Genomic DNA, 16,448 nt, shown 5'->3' on the forward strand with positions numbered 1-16,448 from the left:
AGGATAGAGTCTCTCAGCATCAGTGGGGTACCTCCGCTGGCCTCCGGGAGATGCTGTCATTATGCGTGTTTGCAATCATGGGAGCTGAATACCTTGGCTGGAAGTGAGGGAGAGGACCGACAGAGGCAGAGGGAGAGGGGGGAAAGAGATTGAGAGAGGGAGAGAATGAATGTTTCGGCTCCTCGGTGGTGTTTTGAGCTTTCTGAAATGCATGCGCTATCATAGCGATGTTGTGTTTACCGCAGCAGGAGGCAAACACGGAGTCACAGAGGAGAGGCGCGGAAACGCCAGACACAGTAAAATGAGCAAAATACATACATTAGGACTCTCTGTATTCACTTCACACAAGCCGAGGAGAGGAGGGAGAGGAGGAGGAGGAGGAGGAGGGGGAGGGGGAAAAAAACTCATTTCAATATAAATGGAAGGCAAGCAGGGAGTGTGTGTGTCTTTATATCGGCTTTTGAACATCACTTTTTTGCTCGCCCCATGGAAATATCCACCAGAAGCCCTGAGACGAGTTTTGCGGGGAAGTCAGGATGTCAATGTTAATTTTCTCCCCGTTGCTAAGGAGACACTCTCTCACAGAGGGCCCGGTTCCCTCCCCCATGGTCAAAGAGCCCTTTCTGTTTCCAGTCTTCTCGGATGGGGATGTTGTGCAATCAGACATTGAGGAACATCTCACATCAGACCGGGAGACCCCAACATCTGGGGGCAGTATTGATTTTCAATGGGGGGAAAATGTCTCCCTGGTGAGCCATTCAGAAGAGCCATTTTAGCCCACAGCCAATCTCCACTGTGATTGTCATGCTAGTGTTCTGATGGTAGGGTACAGTAGCTCTCTTGTCTTACACAGAAGAAACAGAGTAACCACTCGAGCCGCTTTAATATATCAATATCATGCCCTCCCTTGAGCCAGAGACTTAGCCGCTAGCCACATCAAGGGAAAATTGCTAATGTGAGGACAAGTTGCAAGGAAAGCACTGTAAACACTAAACATTTTAGTCTGTCAACCCTAGTCAGCAGTGGAAATCACTGACACAAATAGCTGTTGTGTGGCCGCCTCAAAATGATCCCTCTCAGTCTCCATAGTCACCTCTGACTGACACGCTGCGCTAGTTATCATGTAGCACAGCAGGAGCTTAAGGGGGTTTAGATGATATTCTGTATAGCTTGCATATACTGCCAGGCATAAACCACTTTGGCCTGAGCGAGCTCTTTCGCTACCTGCAATTGCATGGAAACATTATAACCCGGGGTCATTCGACTGCCACATCTCTAGGGCCGCTATCATATTCTGTGCTGCCATGTCGGTAGTTACAGTTAGATTTCACGTTGGTAAAACATTTTCACACTTTTTAATCCATACTGTAGGAGTTCCTGAAGAGTCAACAACCAATATGGGCTATTCATACTTCTAACTAATATACAAACACTACAAAGCAAACCCAGGAATTATGATTTCCCTCTGTGTCCAGGGACAGATGTTTTAGGAAGTAATTAAACCTGCTTGCAGTAATGTGAAGACAGCCGTTCCCCAGGACAGCTGTTAGAGGTCGACTGCTCCTCAGCTCCACATGCTCAAAGGTGAAAATGTTCTACCAAAATGAAATATGACTAAGAAAACTCAGTGTTAATTATTACTGCCCAGATAGATGATTGAAGTTCTTATCTGTCACTGAACAGGAACTGTAGGTTGGAAATACTCAAGAAGAATTGTTAAATAAAGCTGAGCACTATGAGCCAAGAAGCCTCAGTTTGTATCTGATATAAAGCAGCACTGCAGTGTCTTTCTTGTCTTTTTTAGGAGTCTTGTGTTTCTGGGGAATATCTGTGGTTCCATATAAAATATCTGCAACTAGGTCAATCACATGCTGTTATTTTGAAAAATCAATATACATTTGAAAAAAAAATACCCAAGAAAGTCAGTATTTTCCAGCAGATTTTATTCAGATTTGAAACAGCGAGATACAGCCTAAATGGTTTATTTGCCACTGAGAGGATGAATTAGATTGCAATTAAACAGGATTGCTCCACAAAACAATTACAATGTAATGGCTGTACTTAAACTGTGTAACATTGTGGTGTGTTGCTACTGAGGACATTTGTTTAAATCAACTTAATGCTCAGCATTACATGCATTATTATTATTATAATCCTTTATTGGACATTCCAGATGATTGGAGGGTGATATAATGAAATTGTTATTTCTATGCAACAACCTATAAAGGATGTCAGATGCACATTTCGCTCACACACTTGCCTTTAACATGGAAATTGCCCGAGCCCCTAAGACAAGATCTCAAACTGATTTCATCTGAGTGCATATGCAGGCAGCAGAGCTGCCGGCCGAGGGCTAAACAGGGAAAAGACAAAAATGACAGGGATTTCACCACCGAATCCTTTTAGCAGGCCAATGACACATGAATGAGGGGAAAGAGAGAGAAAGGAGAGAAGAGAGAGAGAGAGGGAGGGAGCGAGGGAGGGAGAGAAAAAAGAGTAGACAACCAATTTGGGAGTAATGCAACTAAAAACTGACAAGTGTAATTTCATCCATCTGGGCCGATGTGTAAAAAGCGCTGCTCCGAACATTCCCCATGATTCCCCCTGATTGATCTTCCCCCGGTCTGAAACACCTATTATTAGCCACGAGCCTAATAGCACCAGGATGGCTCAGCGCTCTCCCAGGGGCCAATTCTCCGGTCATCTGCCCCTCACTCACCACAGCTGTGGAAACCAACCAGGGGAGAGAGGGAGGGAGGGAGGGAGGGAGGGATGGGGGGGGGGGGGGGGGGAGTTGGGGGAGGGAGATGGAGTTGCCAAGAGGGAGGCAGGGGGGATGAAGGCGTACGTAGGGGTGGGGGGTGAGTGGAGGAAAGGGGGGAGAGAGAGAGAGAGAGAGAGAGAGAGGTGTGGGGTTAGGAAGAGGGAGAGAGGTTGAGGAGAAAGGAAGAGTGGGGCAGAGTGGGCATGAAGAGGGAGATGGAGAGCAGAGAAGGGGAAGGGATGGAGAGAGACAGAGAGGGAGAGAGAGAGAGAGAGGGAGGGAGAGAGCGGATGGAGAGATGCAGACCGGCGGTCGGACATGGGGGGATGGAGAGAGTGAGAGGAAGGTGGGCGTGATGGAAAAGACAGGGGCATGGGAGAAGGGAAATAGGGGGACAAAGAGAAAAAATTAGTTAATCATAAATATGTGCCTTCTTATTTTGCATTTTTTTTAATATTTAATATCAACAACCAGCAACTATTGTAAGTATTAAAAACATTAGACTGTATATGCACTCGATGTTCATTGTAATTATTCAGGTGGAAAAAAATGCTGTATTTCCATGACTGACTCTATCATGAATATATTTTTTGTAACATTACATCTTATCACCAGAACATGATGACTGGGTTGTAATTGTCTTTCCTCTGTACCGGCCATGGAGGTAGAGCTGCACTCAAATGCTAATGGCACCTGGCCCACAGTGTGCCTAAAATAGTTTGATGTAAGGCACAATTAGCTTGTTAAACACTAATAAAAAGACAGAGCCACCCTGTAGTTTCCAGTACATTGCTGCAGAGATGTTAAGGTGTCTTATTTACTTCCTTGAAGTTTCCCTTGAACCATTTTCACTGGTTGTGTTGGTTGTTCAAACCATATGGTGGCTTTTCTCTTTTCAGGTTTCATTTTTCTTTTATCAAGCTCATTTTAAGCATTACATTATGGCTCTGCTGGGAACAAAGTAGATTTATCTCAAGTACTAACAAATGGTAAAATTAATAAAACCAGAGATTCATGATGCAAAATTGCTCATTTTGGCTCATTTGAAACATATTCCAGGTTGAACAAACCTTTGCCTAGTTTTGAACCATAATGCTGGAAGCCAACAGTCAAGGTCCCAAGCCTAAAGTCACCATGATGTTGCCAAGGTTGGATGCCAACAATGAGAAAGTTTACAACATGAAGTTGAATGAGAAATGTTGCTTGCTGCTCCGCCTTTTGGGTAATTTTTGCGATGGATTAAGGTCACAAGGCTTTTGTTAATCGGCCCTTCAGTCTCTTTGATTGAGCGAGCCCTCAGGTGATGCGTAATGCATTTTCAAGGGCAATGATCACAATAATTGGCTACCTTCATTTCACCAAAATGGACAAAGTCCTAAAACCTCTCCACTTGAAATTGTCAGTTCAGAGCAAATGAAAATAAGGACTATAAGGGCTTTCTAGGCAAAGAATTAATAACTATGAAATTATAAGGCTAGCTATAGAAATTATTTCCTGGACAGACCATTAAACTGATCTGTGATCTGTGATTTGTAAACTCAGAAAACCCTCAACTGTCTTACTTGTAAGTGTTTCACAGCAGTTTATGATTCTGTTATGAAGCTGCTATACTGATCGTCAAGGCCCAAGAGACTTTTACATGGTTGAGACCCGGTTGATACGTAATGTAGCCTTTTTAAATTTCAATAAATGAAACATTTGCCATAATGCTGCAGTCACAATATAAGAAAGGCAATTGAACTGATGAGATTTTCTCTGTGTTTTGCTACTGTTGCACTTTTTTTCCCCATTTGATATCAAAGCTGAGTGGCATGTGCAGACTCTTTCAAGGTAGCGAGAACAATTCTTGACATTTCCCCAAAAATGCTAAAGAGAGACTGAGACATGAGCTTTTTGGAGTGACTTTTGAAAGAAGGATTTTCAACCATCAGATTTTAGCTGTGAGGCTCTTCCCATGAATACATTTGAAAGAATCTCTGATGTTAAAAATCAGTAGAGCCCATGTGTCCACTGACCAGGCCAATTTAGAAACAGAAGGTGGGTAAAGCCTTCAGAGCGGCGCCCCAGAGCATCATGGGTGCAGTGCCTTGCTCAAGGGTAGTAACTTGTCACTGGTTCATGTCCAGCTTTCACAATCCTATATATACAGCGGCCTTCAGCCTCTCTACCTTCAACGCCAAACTGCCACCATTAAAGGAAAAAATAATAGCAAGTATTGTTATTAAAAATTCTGGTTGTTTTGTTTGTTGAGTTAAAAAAAAATCTTAGTATTCTATAAAAAGGTGCATAATGATATTTCTGCTGAGACTTTGTTTAGAAGTAAAAAAAAAAAAACCCTCTAAATTAGAATCAGATAAATTTCTTCAGCTTCCCTAACGTTTTTCAACTTTGAAACATGCACAGCTTTTATTTCCTATATGGTCTGGCTTTTCCTTTAAAGGGAAGTGAAACAACAAACACATAGTTTGTTTGGTCCTTGTACTTCCACTAACTGGACATCCATTGGCCTTAAAGGGGCACTTGGGCTCCCAAAGCCAAATGGCCGGGTGCGGATGTCCCTCCTGTACACATCATTTGAACTTTGAATGGTTTAAATGGTTTTGGTCTGTATAAATACTACACACCATAGAATAAAACAATTACAGAAACTTCTCCAACCTCTCCAGAAATGACATTCACAGGAGGGCAGAGCACAAGACAAAACAAGACCCAGGCTGATGTGAAATGCAGTTTCAGGTAGGTGTGTTTCGAGCTGCAGCAGACAAAGGTCCACAGCTATCATCTGACACACTGCTGCAACCCACAGCTCATGAGAACCTGAGCAGCTCAGAGAGTGGGACAGGCCCGTCCACCACACACACACACACACACACACAGCTCTGGACCAGGTGTGACTTTTTTTTTTCTCTCTTCACTTTTTTTTCCGCCTCAGTTCACCTTGTGCTCTTAAATTTCAAGCCTCTTTATTTTGCAGGCAGGGTTGACTATTGTGTGCCCCACTTCCTCCACTGGTACATTCATTCCTATATGTGAGCCAGGACTCTCTTGTTGGAACACACACTGCTTGTTTTGTTATCAGGGTGGACTGTTGTGTGGATGGGAGATGTGGAGAGGCTCTGATTAAGGATGTATGCACAAGATATTCTCACTAACAGTGTTTTTCCCAATGATTTCTGGAATTGCTTAAAGGATTAAACTAGCAAGATCAAACTTGAAAGTTAATAGCAATCTCTTTATTTCATGTTGTGCCTTCTGTATAAGTGAGATTTTATTGTGGCCTGGTTAATGCCCATACTATCATATCTCATTTAGAAACCCACGCATTTTCATATGTTGTGAATTCCCTAACGAAAAATCAATATAGTATTCCTATAATATTCCTACAGGGATTTATAGTGTCTGGTACTCAATAGTGTGTTTGTAGTGACAATATCGTATTTAATGCTCTTTTTTTAATCTCCTATAGTGTCACTGTAATATTCCTACATTATTCCTACAATGCAGTAGGCTATTGCGATGTGATATTTGTAAAGCATTTTCCTACAATTAATTTCTAATATAGTACTTTTTGTAAGTGTTCATCATAATCCAGGCGAGCGGGTGTAATTTTTATAGTAGGCCCACATACAAGCCTATAGGCTCCTAATAGGTATGTGGCGCGCATTGGAGGCGCGCTTAGACCTTGTGTAAGTTTTAAACCACCTGCCTTCTCTGACACAGTAACACCCCCCACCACACACACACACACACACACACACCCCTCTGTATCGATAGTCTGGCCACAGGACTCAGGGTCCTGTGGCGAGTGATGAATATTCTCCATTTGGAAGATCAAAGTTGCCTCATCAGAAACTGCCGTGAGCGGTTTCCTCAACGAAGAATCACTAGAATATTCATATAATATTCCTATAGGGACCTATATTGTGTTTGTGGAAGATCTATTCAATAGTGAGTTAATAGTGACCCAATATTGCTATATATAATATTCCTATTGGGACTTATAGTGTGTGTGTGGTGCTCAGCAGTGAGCTTATGGTGGCCTTATCGAACTTAATGGTATATTTTATCTCCTATGGCATCTATATAATATTCCTATATTATTTTCTCTAGGGGTTTTTGCCGTGATATTTGTATAATATCATTATACAATTGACTATATAGGGTTAGTCTAGGTTTTCGTAGGACATTGTTTTAAAGATGAGCTACAGTATATTAATTAGCAATACAAACTACTTCAACGAACCCGCCATACAGTAGGCCTACTGCACATGACTGCTGTGTGTGTGTGTGACGATGATGATGATGATGACGATAATGATAATAGCAGCAACAGCAGCAACATCAATAATATTAGTAATAATATTATTATTAATAATAATAATAACAGCAATAATAATAATAATAAATGTGAATTAATAATCAGAATTTTAAAGGCCAAAATGAAAGCGAATCATATTAAAGGAAACGACCGTGCAGTAATTGACCGGTGGAGGGAGGCTCTGTCTATAATCTTAGACCTATTTTACATATTTTATGGAAACTTTAAGGTGAACAAGGTGAACCTCTGTCCCACAGGGTTACAATTTCAGGCTTTCTAAATTAGGACAGGCCCACACCTCAGGCTCTAATACTCGACTCTCTTTACTATGGCCTACATCAGTTAATTTATGCTTAATGCTTAAACATTTCAGAAGTTTACTTAATGCTCCTCGTTGTCAAGTATTCTGTTCTTTTTTTCCCCTGTCATGAGAGATGAAAAGGGCTCTAATTATTTCAGGAGGTTGGGAAATAAATGATTGTCTTTGAAGTAGGCCTGGGCCTTGGACTACATTAGAAGCCAAGCATGTGATTTGCAACTGTTGAAGTAAAACCCTCACTCGGCTGCGGGGAAAAAAGGGAAAAAATGAGGAGGGAGGATTCTAGGCAAAGAAAATGGTATCTTTGTTTGCTCCCCTTTGTTTACCACGGGATTCTTTCTCTTTTCTCTTTTTTTTTCCTCTTTTTTTACTAATTCATTTCAATGGCTTTCAAACTGGAAAATGGAAATGTTGCTCCTGCCCTCTATTTCGGCGGCAGCGTCCTGGCAACAGAGCAATTTTCTATCATCAGGGATAAACGGCATCGAACAGTACATTCTGATAAAAAAAGAAAAAGCCTATGATTGCTGGCCTTCCTGTCTGTCATCTACCGACCAAATCCTCTCCTTCAAGACCGACCACTGTGCTGTCAGACCTAATAATGCCGCGTATTAAGTCGAGAGAGGAAAAAGGTACCAAAGAGGTATACGCCTCTGTGCCTCAGTAGTCTTATTTGTCACCAAGATAAAATTCATAGCAACTTTTTTTTTTTTGATATAGCTCCTTTGTTATTGATGTGATAGATAATATCACAGACCTAGGCGTGCACCAGGTCATATAGACTATCCAGGTCCTGAGCATAACCAAAAGCATTTACACTGATTAAATTGTGTTATCGGTATTAATGTTTTCGCCCCTAAAACTGCCAGTAATAGAAAAACTGAGAAAAAAAATGCCTTCTGTGTCTCTGCTTAGCTCTTATTCAATTTATTTTCCTTGCACATGATCACATGGTCACAGAAATGTTGTAGGACACTATATTCCTTAATTTTGGTCGCTTGTAACGTTGGTGAATATAAGCTTGCACCCGTTGCATGTCACTAAATGTAATATAAATGTAATTATCACCTGCATTTCTACCTGTTTGACCACGTTTACTGGCCTTTATTTTGTCCTCGCCATTTCATAAACAAACGACAAAAACAGAAAGTCGTATGATTGGTGCCAGGAAACGGAGCAAAGCAATCGTTTACGCAGGCCTAAACCTCCAGTGTTTCCAGAGAAGGCGAGAAGAGAAACAAGCAGCGTTAATTAAGACGCGGGCCGTGAGTCACCGCAGCGCAGCTTCAGCCGTGCCAAATTGAATCCATTAGGCTATGAGAGGCTGTGAAGACCCAATGGTGCAGGTCTTTGCTTATTTGTGGTCATTTAGCCCCGCAACGACCACGCTAGGTTTGGTACATCTGAAGGCCCTCGCGTGCACCTGGATCCATGCATATGCCAATTTTGCCATTTACTCAAGAGATAATGCAATCCCAATTAATGATGCAAAACTGATTATAAAAACACGCGAGTGCCTGTTTTTTTATGACAAAAAAACACAATTATTTTTCTTGTACCGTCTGGCGAAGTTGCACTCTTTTTACATAACACATGAAAGGTTTGCATGTATTGGGTTTGCATTAGCACAATGCGCGAAATTTCTGTGCGTAAAAGCGGTGCGCCACGATGTGTGTATTTGGGCACGGATGAGTTCTGCTGGAGCATTAAAGGCTATTCGGTGATCATTTTGGGTCGAGGGTGGGGGGTCTGGGGTGGGGGGCCACGGGTGCTCCTTCTGAATCTCATTACAATGAACCGTGTTATACTGACAGCTGTGTGTGGTATGCATCTGCGCTTCCCTTCCCTTGGCCACTTCCCGCCCTTCACGCGGCAGCGATGGAAAGCCGTCGACGCCTGGCTGTCTGTGAAGCGCCAGTGGGTTTGTTGCTCTGGAGAAGGGAGACATGTTGTTTAAGTGCCTCCCGGCCTCTTCTGCACTGACAAGCCTCGGCGTCCCCAGCTGCCTGGGCCCCAGTCAAGGAGGTGGCTTTCCATGCGAGCCAGTCAATAGCTGTTAGAGGGACCGACCGCAAACTCCCAGGCACTCTGCTAGAAATATGACTTGTGTCTTGCGGGAACTCCATGTTAGCGCTCAAATATGATTAACACATGTTGCCAGATAGACAAGAAAAGCCATGCAGTGTCATGCAGTCATACAGTGACACACATCAGAGAGAGAGGAAGAAGGGGGAGACAGAGAGAAACAGAGAGAGAGAGACAGAGAACTGTTTTATATTTTAGATATTTTTAACCTACATTTTGTGCGTAAATCTAGCACATTATGCATGCGTAATTAGACTATGTGTGCGTATTGGTATAGTCAATTTGTGTTAGGCCACCTATCCTATCTTTAAGATATTAAAATTGATAATGACTGACCTGTTAACTTTAAAATAACGCCAGGTTACACCAATAAATGGAGTGTAAAATATTGTCAGTTTGCCTGTATCCAGCGCAGACAGTCGGTGTGAGGGAAACCCCGGGCCTGATGCATCCAGTGGTTGGATATTGGAGTGATTTTAGAGAGTCATTCATCAGCGTTTATAGGACAGCTGGAAATAAAGACCACTTCTGTTAAACCACCACGGCCATTGATTGTGCTGAAGGTCAATCATCTACTTAGGGACAAAGTGATTTCTAGATCTGCAGCTGAATGATGTTCATTTTGTGATTGACATTTTGTCGAATTGAAATATCAAATAATTTCTCTCCAAAACTGAATAAGGCTATGAACTCCTAATCCACAATTAATAGGCAACTGTACTGCAGCAGGCCATGATGCAGCAGGTGAAACATGCTGTGGATTATGTCTAATTTTGCATATGGTTGGCTTTTTTTTTTTTTTTTTTTTTTAATTATTATTAGCCTATCTTGAATTCGTGGCACAACACAATTTGTTTTGCCAATCTTTAATTTGGAAGAATCAAATGTGATTTCAGGTTATTTATTCAGAAAATATTAAATATCAACATCTATAAATTCTGCAGACATATGGCCAACCTACAACCATTAATAGAATGTTATATAGGCCGGAATCACGTTTTCTGCGCATAAATGTGCTTTGCAATTAGACACGGTTGTCACCTTGCATACAATACATCTTAAACATTTCAAAAGCACTAAGGTCGAGTATGGCATGTTCTCCCCATTCAAACAAATCTGTCCTTTCATCACTTCAGTTATTCTCAGTGTGTAGAAAAGCCTCCCAACACGCCTGCGGGACACCGAGACTTCCATATTAGCCACACTGCTATCCTACAAGCTCATAATCCTGTCGTGGCGCACAGGTGATGCTGCAAAAACGGAGAAATAAAGATGTCCCAGCTAATTGAGCACGGAGATTTAGCCTATAAGGAAGCGAGCAACAACTCTGCAAAGCATGCGTGGCTTTGTAGTACCACTCAAAGGCGATTAGAAAAGGTATAGGATCTGGTTTCTCTTCTGCGTGTCCAAGTGGAACACGGGCTGGGGAATTGGCCACTATGTTAGATCATTGAAGGGTGACCAAGGTGCGCTGGGTCCTGCAAGGTCATTACTTTGTGCCTTAAATTCTCTTACAATTCCCAGTTGGCAATAAAATCATTCCCTAATGGCACTGAACACAAAACAGCATGCGAAAGACGTTCTTACCTGCATCCCTCCTGTCGATAAAGAAGTATTCTGAGTATTCTTTTTTTTTTTTCTCTCATTTATTCTGAGACAGCCTGAAAGTATAAGACAAATCCAAATGTTGTTGGGTGTCTCGCCTGGCTCATATCTGCGAACTGCCTCTGTGCTTCCAGCTTGGTCCACTGCTGTAAAATGATTATCCGACTGGGTTGTGCACTTTTAAATCCCACAAAGTAAATAACAGCCGTAGCTGGCGATAATAGCAAGGTACCAAGTTCTTGTTACTGAAAAGGAGAAAATTGAAACTAAACGCTGCATTTAGACAACCATTTTTGATAAGAGGATAATTGAGGCGACACTGGCGTATAATTAGGGGATAATTTATGCTATATCCACTTTTATTCCACCCTCCCAAAATAAGCCCAGTCCATAATCATTACAGGCGAATTGTTCTTAATTTTATAGCTGCAATTTGAATAAAGTGTGGCCGCTAATCAAATAGGTTTTGGTTGTAACTTGATTGCGACCATAATTATTTTTTCATCACCTTTTTTTAAAATCGCTGAATGCTACATTGTGGCAAAAAGTGTTGAAAGCAGTGTAAAACATGATTTGAATACATACTGCATTAACATAAACGGAAAGAGAATTTTATTCTTATTTGCAAATCGAACATTCCAGCCCGCAGGGGCAAACTGTATAATTTACATATATTGAAGACCCCATCAGGCCTCATATTTCAACAGGGATAAAAGACACTGTCAGTTTATCTCGGTATCCACCCTTCTATCTGCAAAATAACCTATTGTACCTCAGGCGTATTGTTATTAGATGTGTCACGTGTACCAGTACTTTGCATTGTCTGAACATCCTTAATCATATGGTCAAAAACGAAGTTATAAAATAGATTGGTACTTGCAGAGAGGAAGAGGGGTATAAAGGGTGCGTGATCATTAGGCTAAATCAAAGCGCACACTGCACTGCAAAAAACATACATCTTAACAGCTCATTTAATATTATTGAGTCTTAAAATCTTATTTGCCTGAAAACAAGTGGAAAAAACCCACCAGTGGAGTGTGATAATTCCACTTATTTCCAAAGCAATTCCACCTGTTTCAAGAATTTTCTTGAAATAAGGCAGATCTCTCCACAAATATCATCATTGTGTCACAATTCAGGATAAATTTGGAAAACGTTTATTTGAATTGGAAACAAGTGAAATTATTTCACATCCTTTGGCAGATTTTTTTTCCACGTTTGGATGAAAATATTTTAGGCCTATAAGACTAAGATAAATGACTTGTTAAGATGGATATTTTTTGTAGTGTATGTTGCGCACCGTGCGTAATTTATGGGGGTTTGGTGTAAAATCAAAATCGATTATTATTCTATAAGAGTGATGCGTATATGATGATTGCCTGTGGGTCATAAGTTCCTCAGAAAAAAGAAGAGAACTGTAAACTGTAAATAAACTGGTAGAGAAGAAGAAGCGGGACATATAGGCTGCTTGCTCATCAGGCTAAATCAAAGCGCGCACTATGTTGCGCGTCGTGCGTAATTTGGGGGTTTAGGTAAAAACAAAATCGACTCGGCAATTCCAAAAGACCTGATTTTACGTGTGAAGCTTGTCTGTAGGAATTAGGCGTCTTTCCCACCATATATTATTTCCCCCATAGTTGTGGTGGGAGCTGGTAAGGTGGGTTAACTCCAGCTCAAGTCTCCGCGAAGCGCAGAGCACTGATGACGTTGGGTTGGATGACCAATCGGGAGGCGCTGCCCTTTGGAGACAAACCATTTTACTTGTAGTGTCTGCATCAAGTCTGGAAGCAAGGGCTCAATTTTAACAGAATCCACCTTAAAATCTCTCCCTTAACTTATGCCCACCTTCCGCCACATTGAGTGAGAATATCACAGGACACGAGAAAAAAAAAGACGCCACTGGAAAATTCGGGTGTTAATAGGACAATATCGGTTCGCGGTGGAGAGAGGGGGAGAGAGACAACAGCACAGCGAGAGAGAGAAAAACCGATTTGGACTTGAGAGAGAGGGGGGTGAGTGCTCTCAAGGCAGAAAATTTGATGATGACCATGACTACGATGGCTGACGGTCTGGAGGCTCAGGACTCGTCCAAGTCTGCTTTCATGGAGTTTGGGCAGCAGTCGCACTCACAACAGAGCTCCCCGTCGATGGCCGCCGGCCACTACCCGCTGCACTGTCTCCACTCCGGCTCGCACCCGCACCACCAGCACGACAACCCCCCGTACGCCGGGACCAACTCCTACAACAGGTCGTTACCCTACTCCTATGTGAGCCACCCGCACCACAGCCCGTATCTGCCATCCTATCACAACAACACGGGCGGACAGACAAGGTTAGACGGCACAGGTAAGACACGCCGCTTTTGGGGAAACGTACCGCGTCATGTCCAGCTATCACTAGCCGTTTTGGCTGGACCGCTTTTATCCAGAGCGCCTTACCGTACCATTAGCGCCTACATTTTCTCTAGTATGGGTGGGAACCGAACCCCTAACCCTGCCGGTGTTAGTGCCATGCGAAATTCACACGAATGATCTCTTAAGCGCAGGTGGGCGATCAGCCTGCATTGGAGAAAATCGCGGCGTAAATGGCAGCGGATAATTCGAGCTCCAGCCTATTACCCTCCCGTCTCGACGTTATAGCGTTTTTGCTGTCCCGGTTTCGCTGAACCACAGCTCTCCCCTCAGTTCCCACAAACCCATTTTATGCCCGGGGTGTGATCATCACGACCGTGCAATCCTCACCAACTATTCGTGGAAATTAGGCAGCCTGCTCGCCTCGAATGTTGTAATTAGCATTTAATTGACATGTCATTACGAGCAATATCCTAAATATGACAGCGTATGCGGATTGTGGCTGCCACGGCGGATAAAGACAATGCGAAATGTCAGTTTTTATCAGCCTGGATTGATTTCTGGACAGTTTGATTCTGCGTCTCAATATTTGCCTTCACCTTGACAGATATTTGATGTTTTCTACACATGATTAAAAGGCATTTGTGAATCATAACATTGCCCATTTTTGTTGCAGAGCAGCAGAAAACGACAGTGATTGAAAATGGGGAAATTCGTTTCAATGGGAAAGGCAAGAAGATTCGCAAACCTCGGACAATTTATTCCAGTTTGCAGCTTCAAGCACTGAACCACCGTTTCCAGCAAACACAGTACCTCGCATTACCGGAGCGCGCCGAGCTGGCTGCCTCTCTAGGGCTGACACAAACACAGGTACACTGCTTCATATTTTACATTTAGGGCCTGTGAATATTATTATTATCATTATTATTATTGATATTGTTGTATTATTATTATTATTATTATTATTATTATGGCTGTTGTTTTGTTTTTGTTTATTATTTTGCTATCAGTGATTTCTTTTTCAGTTTTGCAGAAAATAGACCCATCCTGCTCGCAGCTTCACACAGGTTATATTGACATTTATATGCTATGCTTTACTAATTGCATGCATTCCCCTCGTCCTCTCATGCAGGTAAAGATATGGTTCCAGAATAAGAGGTCAAAGTTCAAGAAGCTGCTGAAGCAAGGCGGCAACCCGCATGAGAGCGACCCTATGCCCGGCTCCATCGCCCTCTCCCCGCGCTCCCCGACCATTCCTCCGATATGGGACGTGTCGGCCTCTTCCAAAGGAGTAAACATGCCGGCCAACAGCTACATGCCCGGTTACTCTCACTGGTACTCGTCCCCACATCAAGATTCAATGCAGAGATAGACTGGCGAGGCAGAAGGTCGGTGAGCTGTCTGGAGGCCTCCGGATCTCCGCCAGTTTCCCACGTACGTTTAATTTCTGTCAGCCCAGAGACTGGAGCTTGGCGAGCAGCGAAGCCTCTGCTGCTCCTCTGCTGAAGGATAAATGCGGCCAAGCCTCGGTGAGATGACACAAAGCAAGGGAACTAACCATTTTAACGTACATGGCTGTTCAGTGGGCTCGCATTTGTTATGCTTTCATTCATGTCAACATCTGAACGTCAAAATACCAAATATATCAGTGACATTTTAGCCAGTTGGGGCAAGGACTGCATACACTCTCCACGCGCTGTGGCGCACAGAACCTTTCGCTATGGTTTATTGAAGGACTCCTGACTGCTATTTGACTGGTTGTTTCTCCAACATGCAAAACCAAGCAATTTGTCTGTCTGTAAATATAATCTGCGATTTTAGTTGTACATACACTTTTTATGTTTTGTCAGATTGAGTAAACCATGACTCAAAACAGATGTCTGTTGTTCCATGATTTTAAAAAATGAAATGAGAATTGTTCTTTTTTTTTTAAATTAGGCCTGTTATCCTTCATATTAGGCCAACATCACAACATGAAAAGGCCTATTGCCCGTGTCACTCTGGTGCGTAGAAGCTACTAAACAACAATCTGAACACGAGTTAAAGACAGTCTTCAGTGAATAGCCTATTTCATCACAGTAAACACTTTAAATACATCCAAGAAGCTCAGTGACTCACGCAGAAAGCTACAGCACAGCTTATATAGATTTATCAAATACATTGAACGCCACAGGAAATTAACTTACCCTGCACAGCTCGTTTCTACATTTACCTCGAAAGACATTCGCTCCAGGTCCAGCTTATCTTGTCATTTCACCCTCAATTATTAGAAGTATTGACAAAATGTTTTCTCCCTTCTCTCCGTCCTAATGCAGGCCGTTAAATGCCAAGCTCCACAGGATCGATCTTGAACAAAGCATCCAGCTGCAGTGGCGTTCAATATGAAGGAGATATTTGGGACAATTTGTGGGTTTTTATCCAAGTGAGGTTTTTTTTTCCATTCTCATAAATGCAGGCATAATTAGGGTAATTTTTGATGTAGCCCGCTGATTACAGCGTTTTTACCGTCAAAGATAATTACCTGTAATTTTCTACCACTTTTAATACTAAAAGGCATCTTTATTTGGATTTGAGGTAGCACAGACGGAACAAAAGAGAAAATTATTCGGTTATTCATATACAAATTGCTGAGAGGAGTGAACGCTCGGGATATTATCTGAAATTACAACGTTGAAAAGCTTCATGCAGCTGTCAAGTCGCGGATGCCCCACTGGCGCACAGAATGAGCCTACCTGGGCCCCCAGACTGGGGCCTGTCGGCTCTATGGGCCATGTGCATCCAGGGGCTGCAAGCACGAGCCAAAACCCTCAGTGTGCAAAACATAAACAAAGGGACTGAATATATAGAGAGAGCCCTAGCCACATTCAGCTATTACGCTTTAAAAAAAAATGTCCCTAAACTCCACTGTCATGTTTTAGTAGGTTGTGGTTTGAAAATGGAAAGGCCTATAACAGCTTTCCCGAGCTAAATCAAATAGCCTATAATTTTAACACTGAATATAGATAG

General features: G+C 42.4%; 1 protein-coding gene and 1 long non-coding RNA gene across 2 annotated transcripts; one reads left to right on the plus strand and one right to left on the minus strand.

Moving 5' to 3' along the window:
- Positions 1-1,941: 1,941 nt before the first annotated feature.
- On the minus strand, positions 1,942-11,224 carry LOC139652299 (uncharacterized). The gene is made up of 4 exons (XR_011695740.1): positions 11,074-11,224; positions 9,823-9,995; positions 9,214-9,332; positions 1,942-2,724 (listed from the first exon to the last, which is right to left on the minus strand). It is a non-coding gene; the product is annotated as an uncharacterized lncRNA (long non-coding RNA).
- A 1,667-nt stretch (positions 11,225-12,891) lies between these two features.
- dlx6a (distal-less homeobox 6a) lies at positions 12,892-15,292 on the plus strand. The gene is made up of 3 exons (XM_071529317.1): positions 12,892-13,437; positions 14,119-14,312; positions 14,575-15,292. The coding sequence occupies exons 1-3, from the start codon at positions 13,131-13,133 to the stop codon at positions 14,812-14,814; spliced, it is 741 nt and encodes a 246-aa protein (XP_071385418.1). The 5' UTR covers positions 12,892-13,130; the 3' UTR covers positions 14,815-15,292.
- Positions 15,293-16,448: the final 1,156 nt, after the last annotated feature.

This window comes from Centroberyx affinis, unplaced genomic scaffold, assembly GCF_046629955.1.
Source record: "Centroberyx affinis isolate AG114_WGS23_722 - 3 ecotype Tasmania unplaced genomic scaffold, CSIRO-AGI_Caff_v1 ptg001778l_1, whole genome shotgun sequence".
Classification (NCBI taxonomy): domain Eukaryota; kingdom Metazoa; phylum Chordata; class Actinopteri; order Beryciformes; family Berycidae; genus Centroberyx; species Centroberyx affinis.